Source organism: Moschus berezovskii, chromosome 18 (assembly GCF_049115385.1).
Source record: "Moschus berezovskii isolate FMDL1 chromosome 18, NW_MosBer_1.0, whole genome shotgun sequence".
NCBI classification, from domain to species: Eukaryota; Metazoa; Chordata; class Mammalia; order Artiodactyla; family Moschidae; genus Moschus; species Moschus berezovskii.
In genome coordinates this window covers 63,072,763-63,092,783 of record NC_142477.1, presented here as the reverse complement: position 1 = coordinate 63,092,783, position 20,021 = coordinate 63,072,763, and the positions used below count along the sequence as shown (strand labels likewise).

The 20,021-nt window shown below is 36.4% G+C and overlaps 1 protein-coding gene across 5 annotated transcripts in view; it reads right to left on the bottom strand.

The window, feature by feature from the left end:
* The window catches only part of CWC27 (CWC27 spliceosome associated cyclophilin), a 247,734-nt gene that overhangs the window by 200,116 nt on the left and 27,597 nt on the right, over positions 1 to 20,021 (bottom strand). For all 5 annotated transcript variants that reach the window (XM_055421991.2, XM_055421990.2, XM_088827727.1 and 2 more), the window contains 3 exons: positions 17,856 to 17,925; positions 2,080 to 2,159; positions 1,070 to 1,103 (listed from right to left, as the gene is read on the bottom strand). In XM_055421991.2, the coding sequence (XP_055277966.1) occupies positions 1,070 to 1,103; positions 2,080 to 2,159; positions 17,856 to 17,925 (184 nt within the window). The remainder of the gene's footprint in view (positions 1 to 1,069; positions 1,104 to 2,079; positions 2,160 to 17,855; positions 17,926 to 20,021) is intronic.

Sequence of the window (20,021 nt, the reverse complement as noted above, 5' to 3'; positions counted from 1 at the left end):
CAGTCGTGTCTGACTCTGTGCGACCCCATAGACGGCAGCCCACCAGGCTCCCCCATCCCTGGGATTCTCCAGGCAAGAACACTGGAGTGGGTTGCCATTTCCTTCTCCAATGCATGAAAGTGAAAAGTGAAAGTGAAGTTGCTCAGTCATGTCCGACTCTTAGCGGCCCCATGGACTGCAGCCCACGAGGCTCCTCCATCCACAGGATTTTCCAGGCAAGAGTACTGGAGTGCGGTGCCATTTCCTTCTCCGGTTACTATATGCTATATGTTAGCATATGCTGTTCTCTAAGCTAGAGTAATCCCACCCTTTACCAGTTTCTTTTTTGATCTAGCTAACTTCTAATTCTCCTATAAGACACATCACAGCATCATCTCTTCCCAGAAGGTTCTCCTGACCAGGTTAGACAGTCATTCTTTCTCCATTATACACAGAGAAAATGCTGTCTTTTGAATATGATAATAGATGAAGCTGTGTTCTTGCATGGGCAGTTATGTGTTTCCTTCTGTACAATGCACAGATCAATGAGTTTTTATATCAAGTGGCAAATGAACAACTTGAAAAACCTGATCTCTTACACATAAAGGAAATCCTGCCTTATCAGTTCTAATAGCCAGTACAAGTAATGCAGAGATGTCAAGGCAGTTTTAAGAGAGAATGCTCTGAAGTGTGTGTATGAAGAGGGAAACTACCATAAATGTCTGATCCAAGCATTTCCCATATATCACACAGGACGTCGCACATTAGCATTTAAACTTATCATAATAAAACGAAATCAATGACATCTAAATTTTGAGTATTCATATAATGTTATGTGCAATGGAGAAAAAACAGGCTAGAAATTCATATATAAGATTCTGATTTTGTAGGAAAACAAATACATAAATATACTATGAAGAAAATTCCAATATTGAAATACATAATTTTTCAAATCTTTCAAAATTTTTTCAAATTTTTATATATTTATAAAAGATAATATATAGTACCTTTTAGGAAAAATAATCTTTTGTAAAGATTTTGAATTTTCTATAAACTGTTCAACTATATTTATACTAAAATTAAAACTCACATCATCTGAATCTTCTGCTGCATCCCCTTTCTCACTACAAAAAATAAGAAAAACAAATTTTAGCGTGAAAATGAAGCTAGCAAAATTATTCAATTATCCAAAATTTTAGAATATTTTGCTGTGATTAACAGCTCAAAAATACTTCAACACAGGAATTTCAGAATGGCATCATAGAGCAAAGAGAAACATTCTAAAAGGAAGTTGTTTTTATAAATTAGAATAGAAGGTATGCTCCATTAGCATAAATACAAATTCATTAGAATTTTTTTTAAGAAAGCAAATAACCAATAGTGCTATTTTTATGAACAAAAGGCTGCAGAAATTAATTTCTTCTATTGGCTTTATGTCTTCAGGCTGAAGAAGACAAGTCCTTCAAATATAAGTATGTTAAGAAGAGACTGTTTCAATATACAATTTCTGAAAATGAGCTAAACTCAGTACCACAGTATTGTAGTCCCCCTTTCAGACACTGGTCCAGTAAATCACATATAATTACATTTAACAGTCAGACATTTTCCCGTACCAAAGAGAAGCAACAAAAACAGTAAGACAGTTTTCTGGTAATTCTGAAATATGTATGGAATAATACTCAGTGAACTGGTCCAAAATGTGGTGATTTCCTCACAAAACCCTTCAAATCTGATTTGCTTACTCACGATTCTGAGACAAAAATGATTCAAGAAGAAGATTAGTAAAAAAAACCTTTGAATTAAGCATTAAATCATTAAAACAGACAGCTCTCTAGTGTTCAAACTATCCCGAGATTTAAAAGTTGAACAGATAACTTTGAATTTAATTAGCTCAACAAAGATAGATAAATAGCAAGAGAGTGAATGTGACGAGAGTGATGCTCTCTCCATTGTGCTATAGCTCTATTACCCCCATTACCAAAATGCTTTAAGTTTTTGGTTGGGCTGACAAAATTTGACTTATGAGAACCGACTGCTTACTCACAAAGGGAGCCAGAAAATTATCTGAGCCAAAAAATAAGAGCTTAGCACCACACTAACCTTTCAACAGCTGGAACAGAGCTGAGATGTGGATCATCCTTAAGCAAGTCATGACTACTTTTGCTTTTCCCCTTCATGCTCTAGAAAGAAATGTACAATGTAAATCATGAGTGGAGGAAAAAACAGTCTTCCAAAAGGACAAGTGAACACATTTACATAGAATCTAGTACTGGTATACTGTGGTTATTAGTAAAAGATACATGTTCCTGAAAATCTAAGTAGAAACAAAAGCTTTGTAAAATAGCAATCTTATTCTCCCATAGACTAAAAATATTATTTTAAAAGCATCTCTCCTTCAAAAAGTGTGATGTATCCTTAAAAACAAGTTTATTGATTACTATTTCCAAACACTAAACACTCTTTATGATTTCCTAATTAATTTTTGATTGATAAATTAAAACTTAGAAGATAAATCACAAGAGTAACTTGAAATACACACACACTATTATTCTTCAAATATACTGTGTACACTAGCAGTATAGTATTCTTGCACAGAATCACTTCTGAAATGTACCCAAGCAATCATATGAGAACATCTATAAAATACTATTTAACATATGTAAAAGATCTTTTCATGTATGACTCTTAGTGACTTAATATTTACAAAATAATTTCAAAAATCATATTCTCAGTAAATTTATACTTTAAATTTATACAACAAGACATTATAAGATAAGAACTATTAAAAAACTGACAAAATAACACCATGTTTGGCAACACGGAAGGGCCTAGAAATTGTCATACTGTGTGAAGTCAGACACAGAAAAACAAATGTCCTATGATAATTGCCTATATGTGGAATCAAAAAAAGGTACAAATGAACTTAGTTACAAAACAGAAGTAGACTCACAGATGCAGAAGACAAACTTACGGTTACCAGGGAATAAAGGAGGGGCAGGGATATACTGGGAGACTGCGACTGACATAAACACACTATTATATGTAAAACAGACTAAGAACCTACTGTATATCACGGAGAACTCTACTCAGCACTCTGTAATGACCTATATGGGAAAAGAATCTAAAAAAAGCATGGATATATGTATATCTGATTCACTTTGCTGTACACCTGAAACACAACACTGTAAATCAAATACACCCTAATAAAAGTTAAAACAAGCGACAACCATCATTCTAATTTATTAAATACATACTTGTGTCAGGCACTGAGCTATTCCTCTTGTCCCCAGATGAACGCGTAAGTAAGGTAGGCATTATTAGCCCCATTTTACAGATGGAAAATAGAGAGATTAAGTAATTCACTAAGCTAGTGGTAGAAGATCTAGGATTTAAACCCTGGTCTATCTCACAATGATATAATCCATTTTTCTTTTCCTATAGGCCCCTATGGACCCAGAACAACTGGCCTGTTTCAGAGCTGCAGACTATTGTATAAGCTTCCCCACCACAAGGTGAGAAAACTTTAAATTCATACTTTCTATCTTAAGGTGGAAAGCTGCTTACCATTCCCCTCCCTCAATTAATCATGTCTGAGTGACCAGTATGAAGTTAGAGTTGATAGGAAAAAAGACAATTTCTATCTTGAAGGAAATTATTATTTTGAAAAATTCATTACAAAATGTTAACTAAAATTTTAAAATGTTAAATACAGAGAGGTGAAAATACCTCTTTCCCTTTATTCTCATTCTTCACTGCTTAACAATTTTGAGAATAGGCTTCTAAATTTGACAGGCCTTACTGTGAAGCAGATGTATACTTTCTGAAATTTATTTCCATGATGAAAATAATTGATTTTAGAATTTTTCTGCATTAACATGGAGTACTCCACATTTTAAAGACCTAATCAGTTTAAACATACTTATAGTTCAGTTTCACTAGGCAAAATAAAAACTTTTCTCAATTAATCTAAAGATACTATTATCTGTACTTGAAAAAAGTCACAGAATCTGATATGCAATTAATATATATTTCTAATTCCATAACCTTACAAAAACCAAGAAGTAATAAAAGGACAAACATCAAAGAATTACTTGATGTTTGTCTAACAATGTAAACTGTCCAAAAACTGAAGGTGGTATAATAGAAAGAACACAGGAAAACAGGGTAACAGTTGGACCAAAAGAATTTCAAAATCTAATAATCAGTAATTCTGTGGGCTTTAGGCCAAAACTTGTACCATTTGGGGAAAGAAAACGACCTCATGAGACTTCAGAACCTATGCCTACAAAGTGGAAATAATAATAATAGCAGTTTTGTTAAATGAGGGATGTGCAAAAGTGAACAAATGAATATAAAATGACCTCAACTAGAATAAAACACAAGCATCTTTTCTTCATGTTTTCCTTTCTAAAATTTCTTCCTTCTGCATCTCTAGCCACCAATGTTTACTTTCATTTACTCTAAGAAATAGTTCCTTATCAATTCTCCCCATGTGCTTCCTTCACAGAGTCACAATTACAGACATAACAGCTAGAGGAGGCCTCAGACGCTCTAGTCCAGAAACAGATAATGGATCAGGAAATGAGAGCTGTACTAATACATAAGAGGAGGAAGATTAGAATTCAGGTCTCCAGGTTCTTGGTCCATTAATAAGCTATACTATTCCATTTACTTGTTAATATTAGTTTATAATTGTTAGCTTAATTAACATTTTTAAAAAATGGGTTTTTGGACTTCCCTGGTGATCCAGTGGTAAAGAACAAAACAGGGGACACAAGTTCAATCCTTGGTTCAGGAAGATTCCACATGCCATGGAGCAACGAAGCCCATGTGCCACAACTACTGAACCCATGCGCTGCAACTGCTGAAGCCTGTGCACTCTACAGCCTGTGGTCCACAACAAGAGCAGCCACTGCAATGAGAAGCCTGCATACCACACCTAGAGAGTATCCCCCGCCTGCAACTAGAGAAAGTTCGCACACGGCAACAAAGACCCAGTGCAGTCAAAAACAGATAAATAAAATTTCTTTAAAAATGGTTTCCTGTTTATCTCCTAAAACTTAACCAGCTTAAAGGAAAAGAAGAAACTTGTCTTAACATTAACTTTAAATAAGACTTCACAATAGAAGGAAACTGATTAATATGAATAATCATTACCATTTCAAATTTAAATTAATATTTTCAATTAAGCTAGTATAGAAATATATGATTAAAAGCAATTTTTTAGATGTCCATTCCCACTATAGTAGACTTTGAATCCTGCAGGCCAAGAAAATAAATAGGAGATAGGCTCTTAAGAGGGTAAAAATGAATTCAAATATTTCTTTCATGCCTATTCTTTCTGAGACCTAATTTAAGGTTCTTATTTATACCATCAATAATAATTTTAGAGAAAGAAGAAACACCAAATATACTTTAAAATAATTTTTGAAGAAGTTACATAAAGGCAGCTGGCTCATTAATCAGTTTAGGGGCTGAAAAAAATACTAAATGTATTTAGTGAGCACAACAGAAGAAGCTCCAAGGTAAATTCAAAACCATAAGCAAACCTGAAAATGAACATCAAAGGGGATTTTGGAAAGTTATACTATTATCTGCTACTTCTTATCAAGAACACAGAGGCAGTGAAACAGTGGGAACTAAATACAATACAAGTAGAAAGAAAGCAAGAGGCATAGTGGTCAAGAAATTGGAAGGTCTGAGTGTCAATTTAAAACTACCTCACTGTGATGGTTAATTTTATGCTGTATACCCAAGTTGTCTATTCAAACACCAGCCTAGATGGTGTTACAAAACTAAGTATTTTTTAAACATGTGATTAAACACTTAAATCAGTAGACTGAGTAAAGCAGATTATCCATTAAAATGTAGGTGGGCCTCATCTAATCAGCTTAAGGCCTTAAGAGTAAAGACTTTCCCAAGAAGAAGCAATTTGGCCTCAACACTGTAACACAAAAATTATGCCTGACTTTCCAGCCTACAGATTTTATACTCAAGACTGTCACAGTAACTCCTCCTTGAGTTTCCAGCTTGCTGGCCTACTCTGATTTTAGACTTGCCAGCCCCTGTAAATACATAAGCCAATTCCTAAAATTCAATCAATCAGTCTCCATCTCTGCTTATATATATATATTTATATATATATATATATATATAGTTTCTGTGATGAACCCTATTACATTCTTGTGACCTTCACTACAGAATCAGAAAACTTAACAGGAGGAAAAATCTTAAGCCATTTAATCTAGTCTCCCACACAATGCAGGAATCTCCCTGACATCACTGACTAGTCAACCAGTATCTCCACAATGGAAAGGAGCTTAATAACTACACACACACATACATGAAAAATCACCCCTTTTTAAAGGAGCTCTGTAACTGGGCAACTCTTTCTCTAATCGGAGAAAAAGAATATCTATGTTTAATTTTCAACTAACCAACTAATCCTATTTCTACTTTCTAAAACTAAAAATGAACCATAAACAAGTGCTGTCAATAGGAATACTCCACACAGTTTTGTTTAGATACAAATAGGTTGGTAGGCAGGTAACAGTCCCTAAAGATGTCCACTTCCTGATCCTCAAAACCTGTGGGTATGTTACCTGACTTGGCAAAAGGAATACTGTAGGTAAATTAAGAATTTTGAAATGAGATTATCCCAGATTATCAGGGTGGGTCCAAGGTAATCACAAGAGTCTTTATAAGAAAGATGGAAGCAGGAAAGTCAGGGGAAGAATGATGAAAGATAAGAAAGTCCTGACCTGCTATTGCTGGCTTTGAAGATGAAGAAGACATAAAGCAAAGCATACAGGCAGTCTCTAGCAACTGGAAAAATAAGGGAATGGATTCTCTTCAGCTGCCAGAAGGAAGGCAGCCCTGCCAGTACCTCATTATCAAGGCCAGTGAAGCCTGTTTTGGATTTCTGGCTCCAGAACTATAAGATACTAAATTTATTTTGCTTTGAATCATTAAGTTTATGGTAATTTGCTATAGCAGAAATAAAAAGTGATTACAAATACATCAACATTTTTAAAAAGTGAAATATAAACAACTAGAAATATAAGTAAATTAAAGTTTAATACAATTTAATGGGAAAAAACATTTTATAAAATAGACTGGGGAACTCCCTGCTGATCCAATGGTTCAGTTCAGTTCAGTTCAGTCGCTCAGTCCTGTCTGACTCTTTGCGACCCCATGAATCACAGCATGCCAGGCCTCCCTGTCCATCACCAACTCCCGGAGTTCACTCAAACTCATGTCCATCAGTCAGTGATGCCATCCAGCCATCTCATTCTCTGTCATCCCCGTCTCCTCCCACCCCCAATCCCTCCCAGCATCAGACTCTTTTCCAGTGAGTCAACTCGACGCATGAGGTGGCCAAAGTATTGGAGTTTCAGCTTTAGCATCAGTCCTTCCAATGAACACCCAGGATTGATCTCCTTTAGAATGGACTGGTTGGATCTCCTTGCAGTCCAAGGGACTTCTCAAGAGTCTTCTCCAACACCACAGTTCAAAAGCATCAATTCTTCAGCGATCAGCTTTCTTCACAGTCCAACTCTCACATCTATACATGACCACAGGAAAAACCATAGCCTTGACTAGACGGACCTTGGTTGGCAAAGTGATGTCTCTGCTTTTTAATATGCTATCTAGGTTGGTCATAACTTTCCTTCCAAGGAGTAAGTGTCTTTTAATTTCCTGGCTACAATCAGCACCTGCAGTGATTTTGGAGCCCCCAAAAATAAAGTCTGACACTGTTTCCACTGTTTCCCCATCTATTTCCCATGAAGTGATGGGATCCAATGGTTAGGACTCCACATTTCAACTGCTGAGAGCGGGGGCTCAAACCCTGGTCAGGGAACTAAGATCCCACAAGCCATGTGATTAAAAAAAACTATTTAACATTTCCGACAGTCTCTGTACAAAACTCTCCAAGCAATGCCTAACCCACCTGGAAACTATAATCTCACAGGATAAACGAGAATAAGACAAAAACATTATCACTTTATTCTCAAACGTGATATATTTATCAATATACATTTTTCCGGGTAAGAAAAAAGCTTTTTTATAAATTTGGGTTCGCAATTAAAATGTTAACATATCTTCAAGTAAGAAAAATACTGTGTATCAATATGAATGTGGCACAATTTAGTAACTATTTTCAAATTTAGCTATTAAGATTTTTTTTTTTAACTAGACCTACCATTTAACTTGCCTGGAGAAAACCACTCATCTGATCCTAAGTTTTTATTAGAAAAACATTTTCTGACATTCTTAAGTTATACACAAAAATTCAGCAACAAGCTTTAAACCAACATGGACATTTGAATGAAACTATTATTATAAAGCAATATAAAGGAGAGTATCTTTCAGATAAAAACCTTTCACATATTTGAAGCCTAGGCTCACATTTTCAGTTAGATTTTATTTTGCCAATGTATATCCAGTTACCGAAGCATTCCCTGAGGAGCATGTTTTGGCATCATGCCCATCCTCCTCATGACCCTGCCCTCCTCTGGATACATCTAGTTTGTCAGTATCCTTCTTAAAGGTGTTTAGAACTGAACAAAATGCTGCAAATGCGGTCCCCCAAAATGCAAAGAATGTTAAATTCCTTATTCCAGAGACCTTACTCTTAATAATTCAATAAGGCTTACAGGCTATTGAGTCATACCTATTTAGCTGATTTCATTAAATGAAAGAACAGAATATACATGCACTCCTATTACATTTCAACTTACTAGTTCAAATAATCAGGCACAGGTTGACAACAAAGCACTCTTTGGGCAGAAGTATTCAATCAGCTCTAAATCCATCTGACTGTACTATCTCCCAGATCACATTTCCTCATGTTGTCTACAAGCATATCATGAGAGACTCTGACAATGTGCTTTCCTGAACTCAAGATACTTGTTATGGCATCCTCCTATCATGCAATCCTATCAAAAAGGAAATGAAGTCAGTCTGGCAAGTCACTTAACCAGAGTCTCAGTTTCTTCATCTGTAAAGAAAGGAAGTTGGACTAGATCCCTTTGAGCTATAAAATTCTATTATTCTAAAAGAGATTTTATCAGGTAGTAGAAAGTTACTGAAATAAATAATGAAAGAAAGCTAATCCTTGGGAGAGAGGCACCTTCTCATGAATACTGAGTGGGGTGAAGCAGTGTCTGTAATCCCACACTGATAATCCATAAACCAGAGGGGACTCTATCTTACTTCTCCTTTCACATAAAGTAAAGCCTCAATTCAGACTTTACCAATTATTAACTTGTGATGTTAGGTTCTGGGATAAAGATTAACACTGTGGAGTCACTGAAAGAAACTTGATAAGCAAATGAATGATGAAACAATTATTTTCAAGCCCTCCAGAAATACTTAATTTCATGCAACCTCTGAAACTGCAAATTGCTCTTAATCACTGTAAAAGACACTGACTTTGGCTCCAGTTATCGATATTTTTTTGGAAGGACTGATGCTAAAGCTGAAACTCCAATACTCTGGCCACCTCATGCGATGAGTTGACTCACTGGAAAAGAGTCTGATGCTGGGAAGGATTCGGGGCGGGAGGAAAAGGGACAACAGAGAATGAGATGGCTGGATGGCATCACCGACTCAATGGACATGAGTTTGAGTGAACTCCGGGAGTTGGTGATGGACAGGGAGGCCTGGCGTGTTGTGATTCTTGGGGTCGCAAAGAGTCGGACACGACTGAGTGACTGAACTGAACTGAAGGCTAAATTTTAAAAAATATACCATTTGGTCACACTTTTCCAAAATTCAGGCTGGCCTTCCCTTTTTTGACCCAAGTTTCATTGTACCCAAAAGGCAAAATGTATTTGAAGGGTGAAAAACAGTACAAAAGCAAAATAAACAAAATATATTTCTATTTCTGTTCTCCCTAGAATTTATTTCATGCTCTCTACAGAAATTTCCTTTTATTTAAGCCAGTAAATGTCAACAATTTTTGATGGTGTGGGTCTTTTCTAAAGCTAAACTTAACCATGATTCCGTAATATGAATAGACAAAACAGCTAAATTCTGTATGCCAAAAGATTCTGCTCATTGTTTCAAGACCCACTCACATATGGAGAATGAGTTGGTGGGTCACGATGTACAGGTGTACACTCATGCTCTCTTAGACTGCTAAGAGACCCTGTGGGAGTGCTCAGGAAGGGCCCTGGACCAACTGTGCTGCGCTCATGACCTCCTACCTCAGGAAGCTGGACTGATGGTGAAGTTTCTCAGCAGCCCTCTACACTACCTGAGTGCAGGGCAGCAGCTTCTGCATGATAATCATGACCATATTAGTGACCGATATTCTTTAGCTCTTTGAGAATAAAAGACAACTTCTAGAGCACATTGTTTAAGACATTTGATTTTCAAACCTCTTTTCAATTGCATGACCTATCAAAGTAAGGATTATCTGCACCCTTACTTCACAGCTCTAAATGGTGTCTATTATTTCCGTGCTACAAAGAGAAAAATGGAGGCTCAGAGAGACTTAAGTTATCCATAGTCACAGCCTATCTGTAAAAATGAAGTGCCAGTATGAGTTTGTATGATCCCAAATCTATGCTATTTCTACTACAACACACGGCCACTCAAAAATGACACAAAGTTTACTGTGAAGGAGCTCAGAGCCTAGGACCCTACAAAATTAATGAGGCAGAAATAAAAGGGTGTAATGCTTGAACAGTATACAACAAGAATACAGTCATACATTTCTTGCATAATAAAGCAAAAAGAATGTGTTTAAAAGGAAAATGCAAGCTTCACAAGATAGAAATTAGATTAGAAAAAGAAAAGATTAAGAAAAACTGGGAAAGACATTTAGAAAATATAGTATTCTACATGTTGAAGATAAATATGGCTTTGACACTGAGAAGTGGAATAAGCTACTACACGCAGAGGGAAAAAAAACATGAATAAGGACACATAAAGGAAAATACAAGGCATACATATAGAACAGCAAGTATTTCAGATCTGATAACACAGTGTCTCCTACATTTTCCAGGTAAGATTTCTAGTGAATTCATTAAAAATTCAGATTCCTAGGTTTCTCCCCTAAAGATTTTGAATCATCAGGTCTGAGATGGATATAGGAATTTAATTTTTTTTAAGTACTATAAGTGACATTTTATTAGTGAGCAAGTTTAAAAAGCATTACCCTAATGGACAGAGTTAGTAAAGAGGAGTCATGAAAGCAGAAGCCTGAAATAATAGGACAAGGAACTTGCTCTTATTTTTATAGTCAACACAGAGCAGCTACAGCATCTTTATCAGGCTTCAGGAAGACTACTCTGATAGCAGTGAGTGGAAGGGAAAAAAGAGAAGGGATGTGGCAGATCAGTCTGCAGACTAGGGCAGCAGCACAGCCTAGAGATAATGAAGGCTGGAATAAGAAGAGTAGTAAAATAAATTAAAAATAGACTTGAGATACGCCACAGATGAAAAATTGGTAGACCTAATGAAACTAACTGGTTGTGCAAGGGGAAAATTAAGAAAAACATCAGAATTAAATTTAAAATTCTTCTTTGAGGGACACTGATACCAAGGAATTAGAAAAAGAATTCACAGAACAGGGAAAAAGTTTGGGAAGAAAAGATAATGAATTAAGCCTTGGCTAGTGCTTGGGTAACTAGTGAGAAATTCTAATACAGAGATGGCTAGTAGGCAGCTGGAGAAAAATAAGTCAGCCTGGAGATACAGATTTGAGAGTCAGAAACAAACAGTTGATAATTTTATCACATAGCACCCTCAATTAAAAAGTCAGACGAAAGAAATGTGATGACACAATACTAGTTATACTACTTATTTGATAGTGGACTGTGGGCTGCAATGTTCTTGGCAAGAAGGAAAGATTTTAACTGGTCTTTGTACTGTTTATAAAGTGTTTTACACATTTAAAAGAAAACTTAAAAAGCAAGCTACAACTATCCACAGTAGATTCTCTCACATTGCAACCTTAAGCAAACACAAATTGCTTTTGCAGTGGCCAGTTCACCCTATTCAGTAGAAGTTAAAATATTTTTTTTTAAACTTTGTGCAAAAAGGAAGCAGCAGGAGGAAGATATGTTTTCAACATTTAAGACATGTTGTTACCAACAGAAAAAATTCAAACTAATTTCCTAGTAAAGTCAATCTCAGTAATTGTGCACAGATCTTATTTTAGACCAGAAAATTAATTCAACAAAAAGACTGACAGAAAAATTCCTTTTGACTACCTACTCTTGCTCTACATGGCTGCTAAACTAGTACCACCCAGGACCTTGCGGAAATTAGGAAAGGGCAGTGGGCTGACTGCACTGAGCTAGCTGTCCCCAACCCCAGAATGTTGTGCTATCAGTGAAATTTTTTTGCCAGCCATTTAGAAGGAAGCAGCTTTTACAGTATTCAAAATCACACTGGATACTTAAATAGCTACAGAAAGCTCAAGTCAAAATTCTGATTCCATGACTCTTAACTGGACAAGCAACTTAATATCTCAGTATTGATTCTGTCATTTGAAAACAGGAACAAAATCCATGACATTATTGTTATAAAGATTACATAAAATACATAGCACAGATAAGAAAAGAAATCATTACAATAAAGGATAATAAGTGCTTTGATGGCTAAGCTTTGGGAGGGAGATAGAGGCAGTGAGACGTTAATAATGAAACTAAGTATTACAAAGGAAAAATAAAAGTTAGCCAAGTAAAGGAGAGCACACACTCCAAGCAAGAGAAAAAACAGGGTTGGGAGGATGCTGCAGAAGGCATGGATATACAAGGAAACTTCACATCTTCAGAAAACATCAATGAAAGGGAATCCCGGCAATTCTCAGATCTAATATTCATAATTTTTTCCATTTACAAATATACCTAAAGGATCACGACATATAGTGAATCTTTCATTTTGATTATGGACAAATGTGAATCATGAATAATATAAGACTAGTACATTGACATCTAAAGATGACTAATACCGGGGTGACAGAGTCAGTCAGTTCAGTTCTGTTCAGTCACTCAGTCATATCCTACTCTTTGCAACCCCATGGACTAAAGCACAGCAGGCCTCGCTATCCAGCACCAATACCCGGAGTTTACTTAAAATCATGTCCATTGAGTCGGTGATGCCATCCAATCATCTCATCCTCGGTCAACCCCTTCTCCTCCCACCTTCAATCGTTCCCAGAATCAGGGTCTTCTCCAGTGAGTCTGTTCTTTGCATCAGGTGGTCAAAGAATTGGAGTTTCAGCTTCAACATCAGTCCTTCCAATGAACACCCAGGATTGATCTCCTTTAGGATGGACTGGTTGGATCTCCTTGCAATCCAAGGGACTCTCAAGAGTCTTCTCCAACACCACAGTTCAAAAGCATAAATTATTCGATGCTCAGCTTTCCTTATAGTTGAACTGTCACATCCATACATGACTACTGGAAAAACCATAGCCTTGACTAGACAGACCTGTGTTGGCAAAGTAATGTTTCTGCTTTTTAATATGCTGTCTAGGTTGGTCATAACTTTTCTTCCAAGGAGTAAGCGTCTTTTAATTTCATGGCTACAGTCACCATCTGCAGGGATTTTGGAGCCCCCCCAGAAAATAAAGTCTCTCACTGTTTCCATTACTTCCCCATCTATTGGCCATGAAGTGATGGGACCAGATGCCACAATCTTAGTTTTCTGAATGTTGAGCTTTAAGCCAACTTTTTCACTCTCCTCTTTCACTTTCATCAAGAGCTCTTTAGTTGTTCTTCGCTTTCTGCCATAAGGGTGGTGTCATCTGAATATCTAAAGTTATCGATATTTCTCCCAGCAATCTTGATTCCGACTGTGCTTCATCCAGCCCAGCACTTCTGGGCTCTGCATATAAGTTAAATAAGCAGGGTGACAATATACAGCCTTGACATACTCCTTTCCCAATTTGGAACCAGTCTGTTGTTCCAAGTCCACTTCTAACTGTTGCTTCCTGACCTGCACACAGATTTCTCAGGAAGCAGGTCAGGTGGACTGGTATTCCCATCTCTTTAAGAATTTTCCACAGTCTCTTGTGATCCACACAGTCAAAGATTTTGGCATAGTCAATAAAGCAGGAATAGATGTTTTTCTGGAACTCTCTTGCATTTTTGATGATCCAGCGGATGTTGGCAATTTGATCTCTGGTTCCTCTGCCTTTTCTAAATTGAGGTTGAATATCTGGAATTTCATGCTTCACGTACTGTTGAAGCCTGGCTTGGAAAATTTTGAGCATTACTTTGCTAGCATGTGAGATGAGTGCAATTGTGCGGTAGTTTGAGCATTCTTTGGCATTGCCTTTCTCTGGGATTGGAATGAAAACTGACCTTTTCCAGTCCTGTGGCCACTGCTGAGTTTTCTTAATTTGCTGGCATATTGAGTGCAGCACTTTCACAGCATCATCCTTTAGGATTTGAAATAGCTCAACTGGAATTCCATCACCTCCAATAGCTTTGTTTGGAGTGATGCTTCCTAAGGTCCACTTGACTTCGCATTCCAGGATGTCTGGCTCTAGGTGAGTGATCGTACCATCCTGGTTATCTGGCTCATTAAGACCTTTTTCCTATTGTTGTTCTGTGTATCCTTGCCACCTCTTCTTAATATCTTCTGCTTCTGTTAGGTCCATGCAATTTCTGTCCTTTATTGTGTCCATCTTTGCATGAAATGTTCCCTTGTATCTCTAATTTTCTTGAAGAGATCTCTAGTCTTTATTTCCCATTCTAATGTTTTCTTCTATTTCTCTGCATTGATCACTGAGGAAGGCTTTCTTAACTCTCCTTGCTATTCTTTGGAACTCTGCATTCGAATGGGTATATCTTCCCTTTTCTCTTTTGCCTTTCGCTTCTCTTCTTTTCACAGCTATTTGTAAGGCCTCCTCAGACAACCATTTTGCCTTATTGAATTTCTGTTTCTTGGGGATGGTCTTGATCCCTGTCTCCTGTACAATGTCACGAACCTCCATCCATAGTTCTTCAGGCACTCTATCTATCAGATCTAGTTCCTTGAATCTATTTCTCACTTCCACTGTATAATCATAAGGGATTTGATTTAGGTCATACCTGAATGGCCTAGGGTTTTCCCTATTTTCTTCAATTTAAGTCTGAATTTGGCAATAAGGAGTTCATGATCTGAGCCAGTCAGCCCTTGGTCTTGTTATTGCTAACTGCATAGAGTTTCTCCATCTTTGGCTGCAAAGAATATAATCAGTCTGTTTTAGGTGTTGACCATCTGGTGATGTCCATGTGTAGAGTCTTCTTTTGTGTTGTTGGAAGAGGGTGTTTACTATGGTGCATTCTGTTGGCAAAACTCTATTAGCCTTTGCCCTGCTTCATTCCGTGTTCCAAGGCCAAATTTCCCTGTTACTCCAGGTATCTCTTGACTGCCTACTTTTCCACTCCAGTCACCTATGATGAAAAGGAAATCTTTTTTGGGTGTTAGTTCTAGAGGGTCTTGTAGGTCTTCATAGAACTGCTCAACTTCAGTTTCTTCAGCATTACTGGTTGGGACATAGTCTTGGATTACTGTGATATTGAATGGTTTGCCTTGGGAACAAAGGGAGATCATTGTGTCATTTTTGAGACTGCATCGAAGTACATTTTGGACTCTTTAGTTGACTATGATGGCTACTCCATTTCTTCTAAGGGATTCTTGCCCACAATAGTAGATACAATGGTCATCTGAGTTAAATTCACCCATTCCAGTCCAATTTAGTTCGCTGATTCCTAAAAAGCCGATGTTCACTCTTTCCATCTCCTGTTTAACCATTTCCAATTTGCTTTGATTCACGGACCTAACATTCCAGGTTCCTATGCAATATTGCTTTAAGCATAGGACTTTTCTTCCATCACCAGTAATACCCACAACTGGGTCGTGTTGTTGTTTTGGCTCCATCCCTCCATTCTTTCTGGAGTTACTTCTCCACTGATTTACAGTAGCATATTGGGCACCTACCAACCTGGGGAGTTCATCTTTCAGTGTCCTATCTTTTTGCCTTTTCATACTATTCATGGGGTTCTCAAGGAAAGAATACTGAAGTGGTTTGCCTTTCCCTTTTCCTGTGGAGCATGTTTTGTCAGAACTCTCCACCATGACCTGTCCATCTTGGGTGGCCCTACACAGCATGGCTCATAGTTTCATTGAGTTAGACAAGGCTGTGGTCCATGTGATCAGATTGGTTAGTTTTCTGTGATTGTGGTTTCAGTCTATCTGTCCTCTGATGGAGAAGGATAAGAGGGTACAGAAGCTTCCTGATGGGAGAGGTGACAGAGTAGTTGGTGATTTTGATAAGAAATAGGAAAAGGAACTTATCATGTGAAAATGAATTTAGTTTTGATATCTAAAATTAGTGATGTTTCCTAAAGGTAACACAGAATGAGGGATAAGAGCCGAGGGAAAATATTCGGCTTTGTCTCCTACAGTTTAGAATGTTACTAACAGTAACATTACCGCCTGTAGGTGGTAACTGAATCTATGGTGTCAAATAGATCAATCAAGGATAGTGAAGACAGTAAAAGAAAAAAAAATTATGACTAAATTCTTACTTACACATGTCCATTTTAATTCAGTTTTAATGTAAGAGGTATAAGTAGAGTGCTTACTGTATGTCCAATAGTAGCTTACCAAACCAGGTTCAATGATGAGGGAAGTATGTAGATAAAGAAGTAAAGACAAGGGTAAAAATAAGGTGTTTTTAAGTTGATGCTATTGTCAGTGTCAGAAGAAATAGGTGAGTGTGTTAAGCGAGAAAGGCAGTACTAGGTTACAGAGTTTTAATTATTACATACTACAAAAAAGACTTTGAATCTTATCCTTTAGTTCTCAGTGTTCCCTAATTGTCCTGAATGGACAAGATGAAAATCTAGGAGAGTAAAAATCTTTGAAGATTATTTTCTTGGAGCATATTTGTCAAAATCACTGCTTTAAACAATGGTATGGCACTGTAGATGTTTCAGCAATGAGTACCGTATGAAAGGGATATTGAAGAAAACCATACTTATAGGCCTATGGGAAGCATTGGTGGGGTAAAGGCCAGGAAGCAATGTATAACCCTGAGATATGGATTTTATAGAGAAAGATGTAGGTTCAGCCCCCAGCTCTAGCAACTTACTAGGTATGTGACTTTGAGCAAATTACAACCTATTAGTAGAAAGCAATGGCACCCCACTCCAGTACTCTTGCCTGGAGAATCCCATGGATGGAGGAGCCTGGTGGGCTGCAACCCATGGGGTCGCGAAGAGTCAGACATGACTGAGCGACTTCACTTTCACTTTTTACTTTCATGCATTGGAGAAGGAAATGGCAACCCACTCCAGTGTTCTTGCCTGGAAAATCCCAGGGACGGCGGAGCCTGGTGGACTGCCGTCTATGGGGTCACACGGAGTCGGACACGACTGAAGTGACTTAGCAGCAGCAGTATTTAATTTACTCATAGGTAAAATGGAAATAATAATACCTACCTTAAAGGGCTGTGATGAGAATTAATGAAAAGAATAAATATATATAAATGATATTAAAATGAATATAAGAGCTTTGGTCTGTCACTGTTTATTACAGCAATATTAATAACAAACCATCTAGTAATCCAATTAAACCAATAGCAATTAAAATCTGAATCACGAAATTAAGTCATTCTTTAACCCCAGTTTGTAACTGATTTTAAAAATGCCAGATTAAAAAATATATTTCAAATCATTTCAGAAGTTGCAAACATTACTGACCACACAAATCATTTTATGAATCAGTTCAATGAACATTTAAAATTTGCTGTAAAACATTTCAAACATGCTGTCCTATATATAGCAGTAGATACAAAAATGAGTGAGAATATAGACCCTAATCTCTTTTACAACTCTGAACAAAGGGCAAGTTAAGAGTTTTACCTGACTAACTCGATTCACTTCCTCCTCTTCTTCCTCAGCTTCCTCTCCAAATGAAAGTAAACTAAAATTTCTATCCCAAAAGAAAGAAGGAAAAAAGAATGAAATAAAAATTAGAAAAAGTTAAACAAAACTTATAAATATCCTATTTTCAAAGCAATAGAACATAATTTACGAGAAGAAATACATTCTCTCAACAGACAATAATTATTTAGTATTCAGGGGAAATGTACTAAGGATATATATTTTCAGCATAACATTAAATGTTTAGTTCCAGATGTTTTATATACTGTTGTTTTTCAGTTGCAAAGTCATGTCTTACTCTGCTAACCCATGGACTGCAGCACACCAGGCTTCCCTGTCCTTCACTATCTTCTGGAGTTTGCCCAAATTAACGTCTATTGAGTTGGTGATGCTATGTAACCATCTCATCCTCTGCTGCCCCCTTCTCCTTTTGCTTCAATCTTTCCCATATTTCACATACTAAATTAATGACCAAAAATATATCCTGAAAACTACCATGAAATGCACTAACTCAAGCATGACAGAAATAATTAAAGCTTTCTGTGGGTTCCCCAGGTGGCGCACACAGTTAAGAACCTGCATGCCAATGCAGGAGATATGAGAACCTCAGGTTCCATCCCCAGGTCCGAAGATCCCCTGAAGGAGGGCACAGAAACTCACTCCAGTATTCTTGCCTGGATAATCTCCATGGACAGAGGAGCCTGGTGGGCTACAGTCCATAGTGTCACAAAGAGCTGGACACAACTGAGCAACTCAGCACAGCACAGCATATTATCTAAACTAGTTAGCAAAATAAGGATTGCTAAAAAACTAATAAACATATAGCTCTGAGAGTATTATAAATGGGAAGCAATTTTATCTAGTGTCTGCCAAAATAATTTCAATATTTTAAAATTAGTAAGTTACACAAAATTATGGGGGGAAAAGCAATAAACTGAGCTAAGCAAACAATCCATGGGAATAAAAAACTGTCTTTTTTGACCCTTCACATTAATACATCACAAGGAAGATAAATAGTAAGTTATTAAAACTCCTCTGAAATACTGGAAAAACAAAAGATCTGGCAATAAAAGAGGAATTTTCATTTCAAAACTTAGATATAATCAGTAACTATCACATCACCCCTAACATATTTGCTATGAATTAAAAACAAAAACAAAATATCCAACTTTTGGCTTTGCTGTCAAGAAAAATCAGTGATGAAATATTACATCTGAATATACTGACATTGACTTTTCACCCAGATATAAATTAGTAAAATAAATTAATACAAAATAAAAGAAATAAAATATATAGTTGTGTAAGAAGTTATTTTGCCACAAGATATCAACTGCCTGTTAAAGAGTCTGGCTCATATTTGACAGTTTATAACAGCAACTTAACTTACATTATAGGATATCGAAGAAAGGAAATGAATATGTATTGAATACCTACACTATTGGGTGTTTTCAAATTCTCCTTCTCATTTAATCTTTGTAATAAGCAGATCCTGTACTATAAATCTCCATTTTATAAGATGGGGAAACTGAAGCTCCAAGATCAGTAGACTTTGCTTCCTATAACTACAGTAGGCAGGATTATACTTAAAGTTGTCTGAATCTAACACTTATATAAGTACAACAAAAATCCCTAATATGGATGCTACAGTTTAGTAAAAGAGAAAGTTGAAATCTAACTCTTTGATACCTATTTTAATAAAACAAACAAAATTAATAATGTAAAGAATATTACTCACAAAAATACTGAAGAAATTTCTGTTATTAGAAAACTATCCTCAGGAATTAATCCAGAATACAGAAATAACTTTATGTGTAAATATATTTATAATAAGGTTATTTTAATAGCATTAAAAAAATGAGTGAGACAGTTAAATAATATTAACCATGTAGTCATTATATCCTTCATATCTTACTTTCTAACTTCTTTATCCTGAGCATGAATTATTGGAAAAACAATTAAGCAAACAAACAAAAAATAGTTTCAACAACTCATTTATATAAATAATTCTTATGATGGTCATAAATATTTACCTATTTACTAACAGATTTCATCAGACATCTCAGACAATACTTTTTTAGCTTAAGGTTTTAAGTTATACACTGTATTTGAATATAAGAAATGTATATCTAGAAAAAGAAACACATA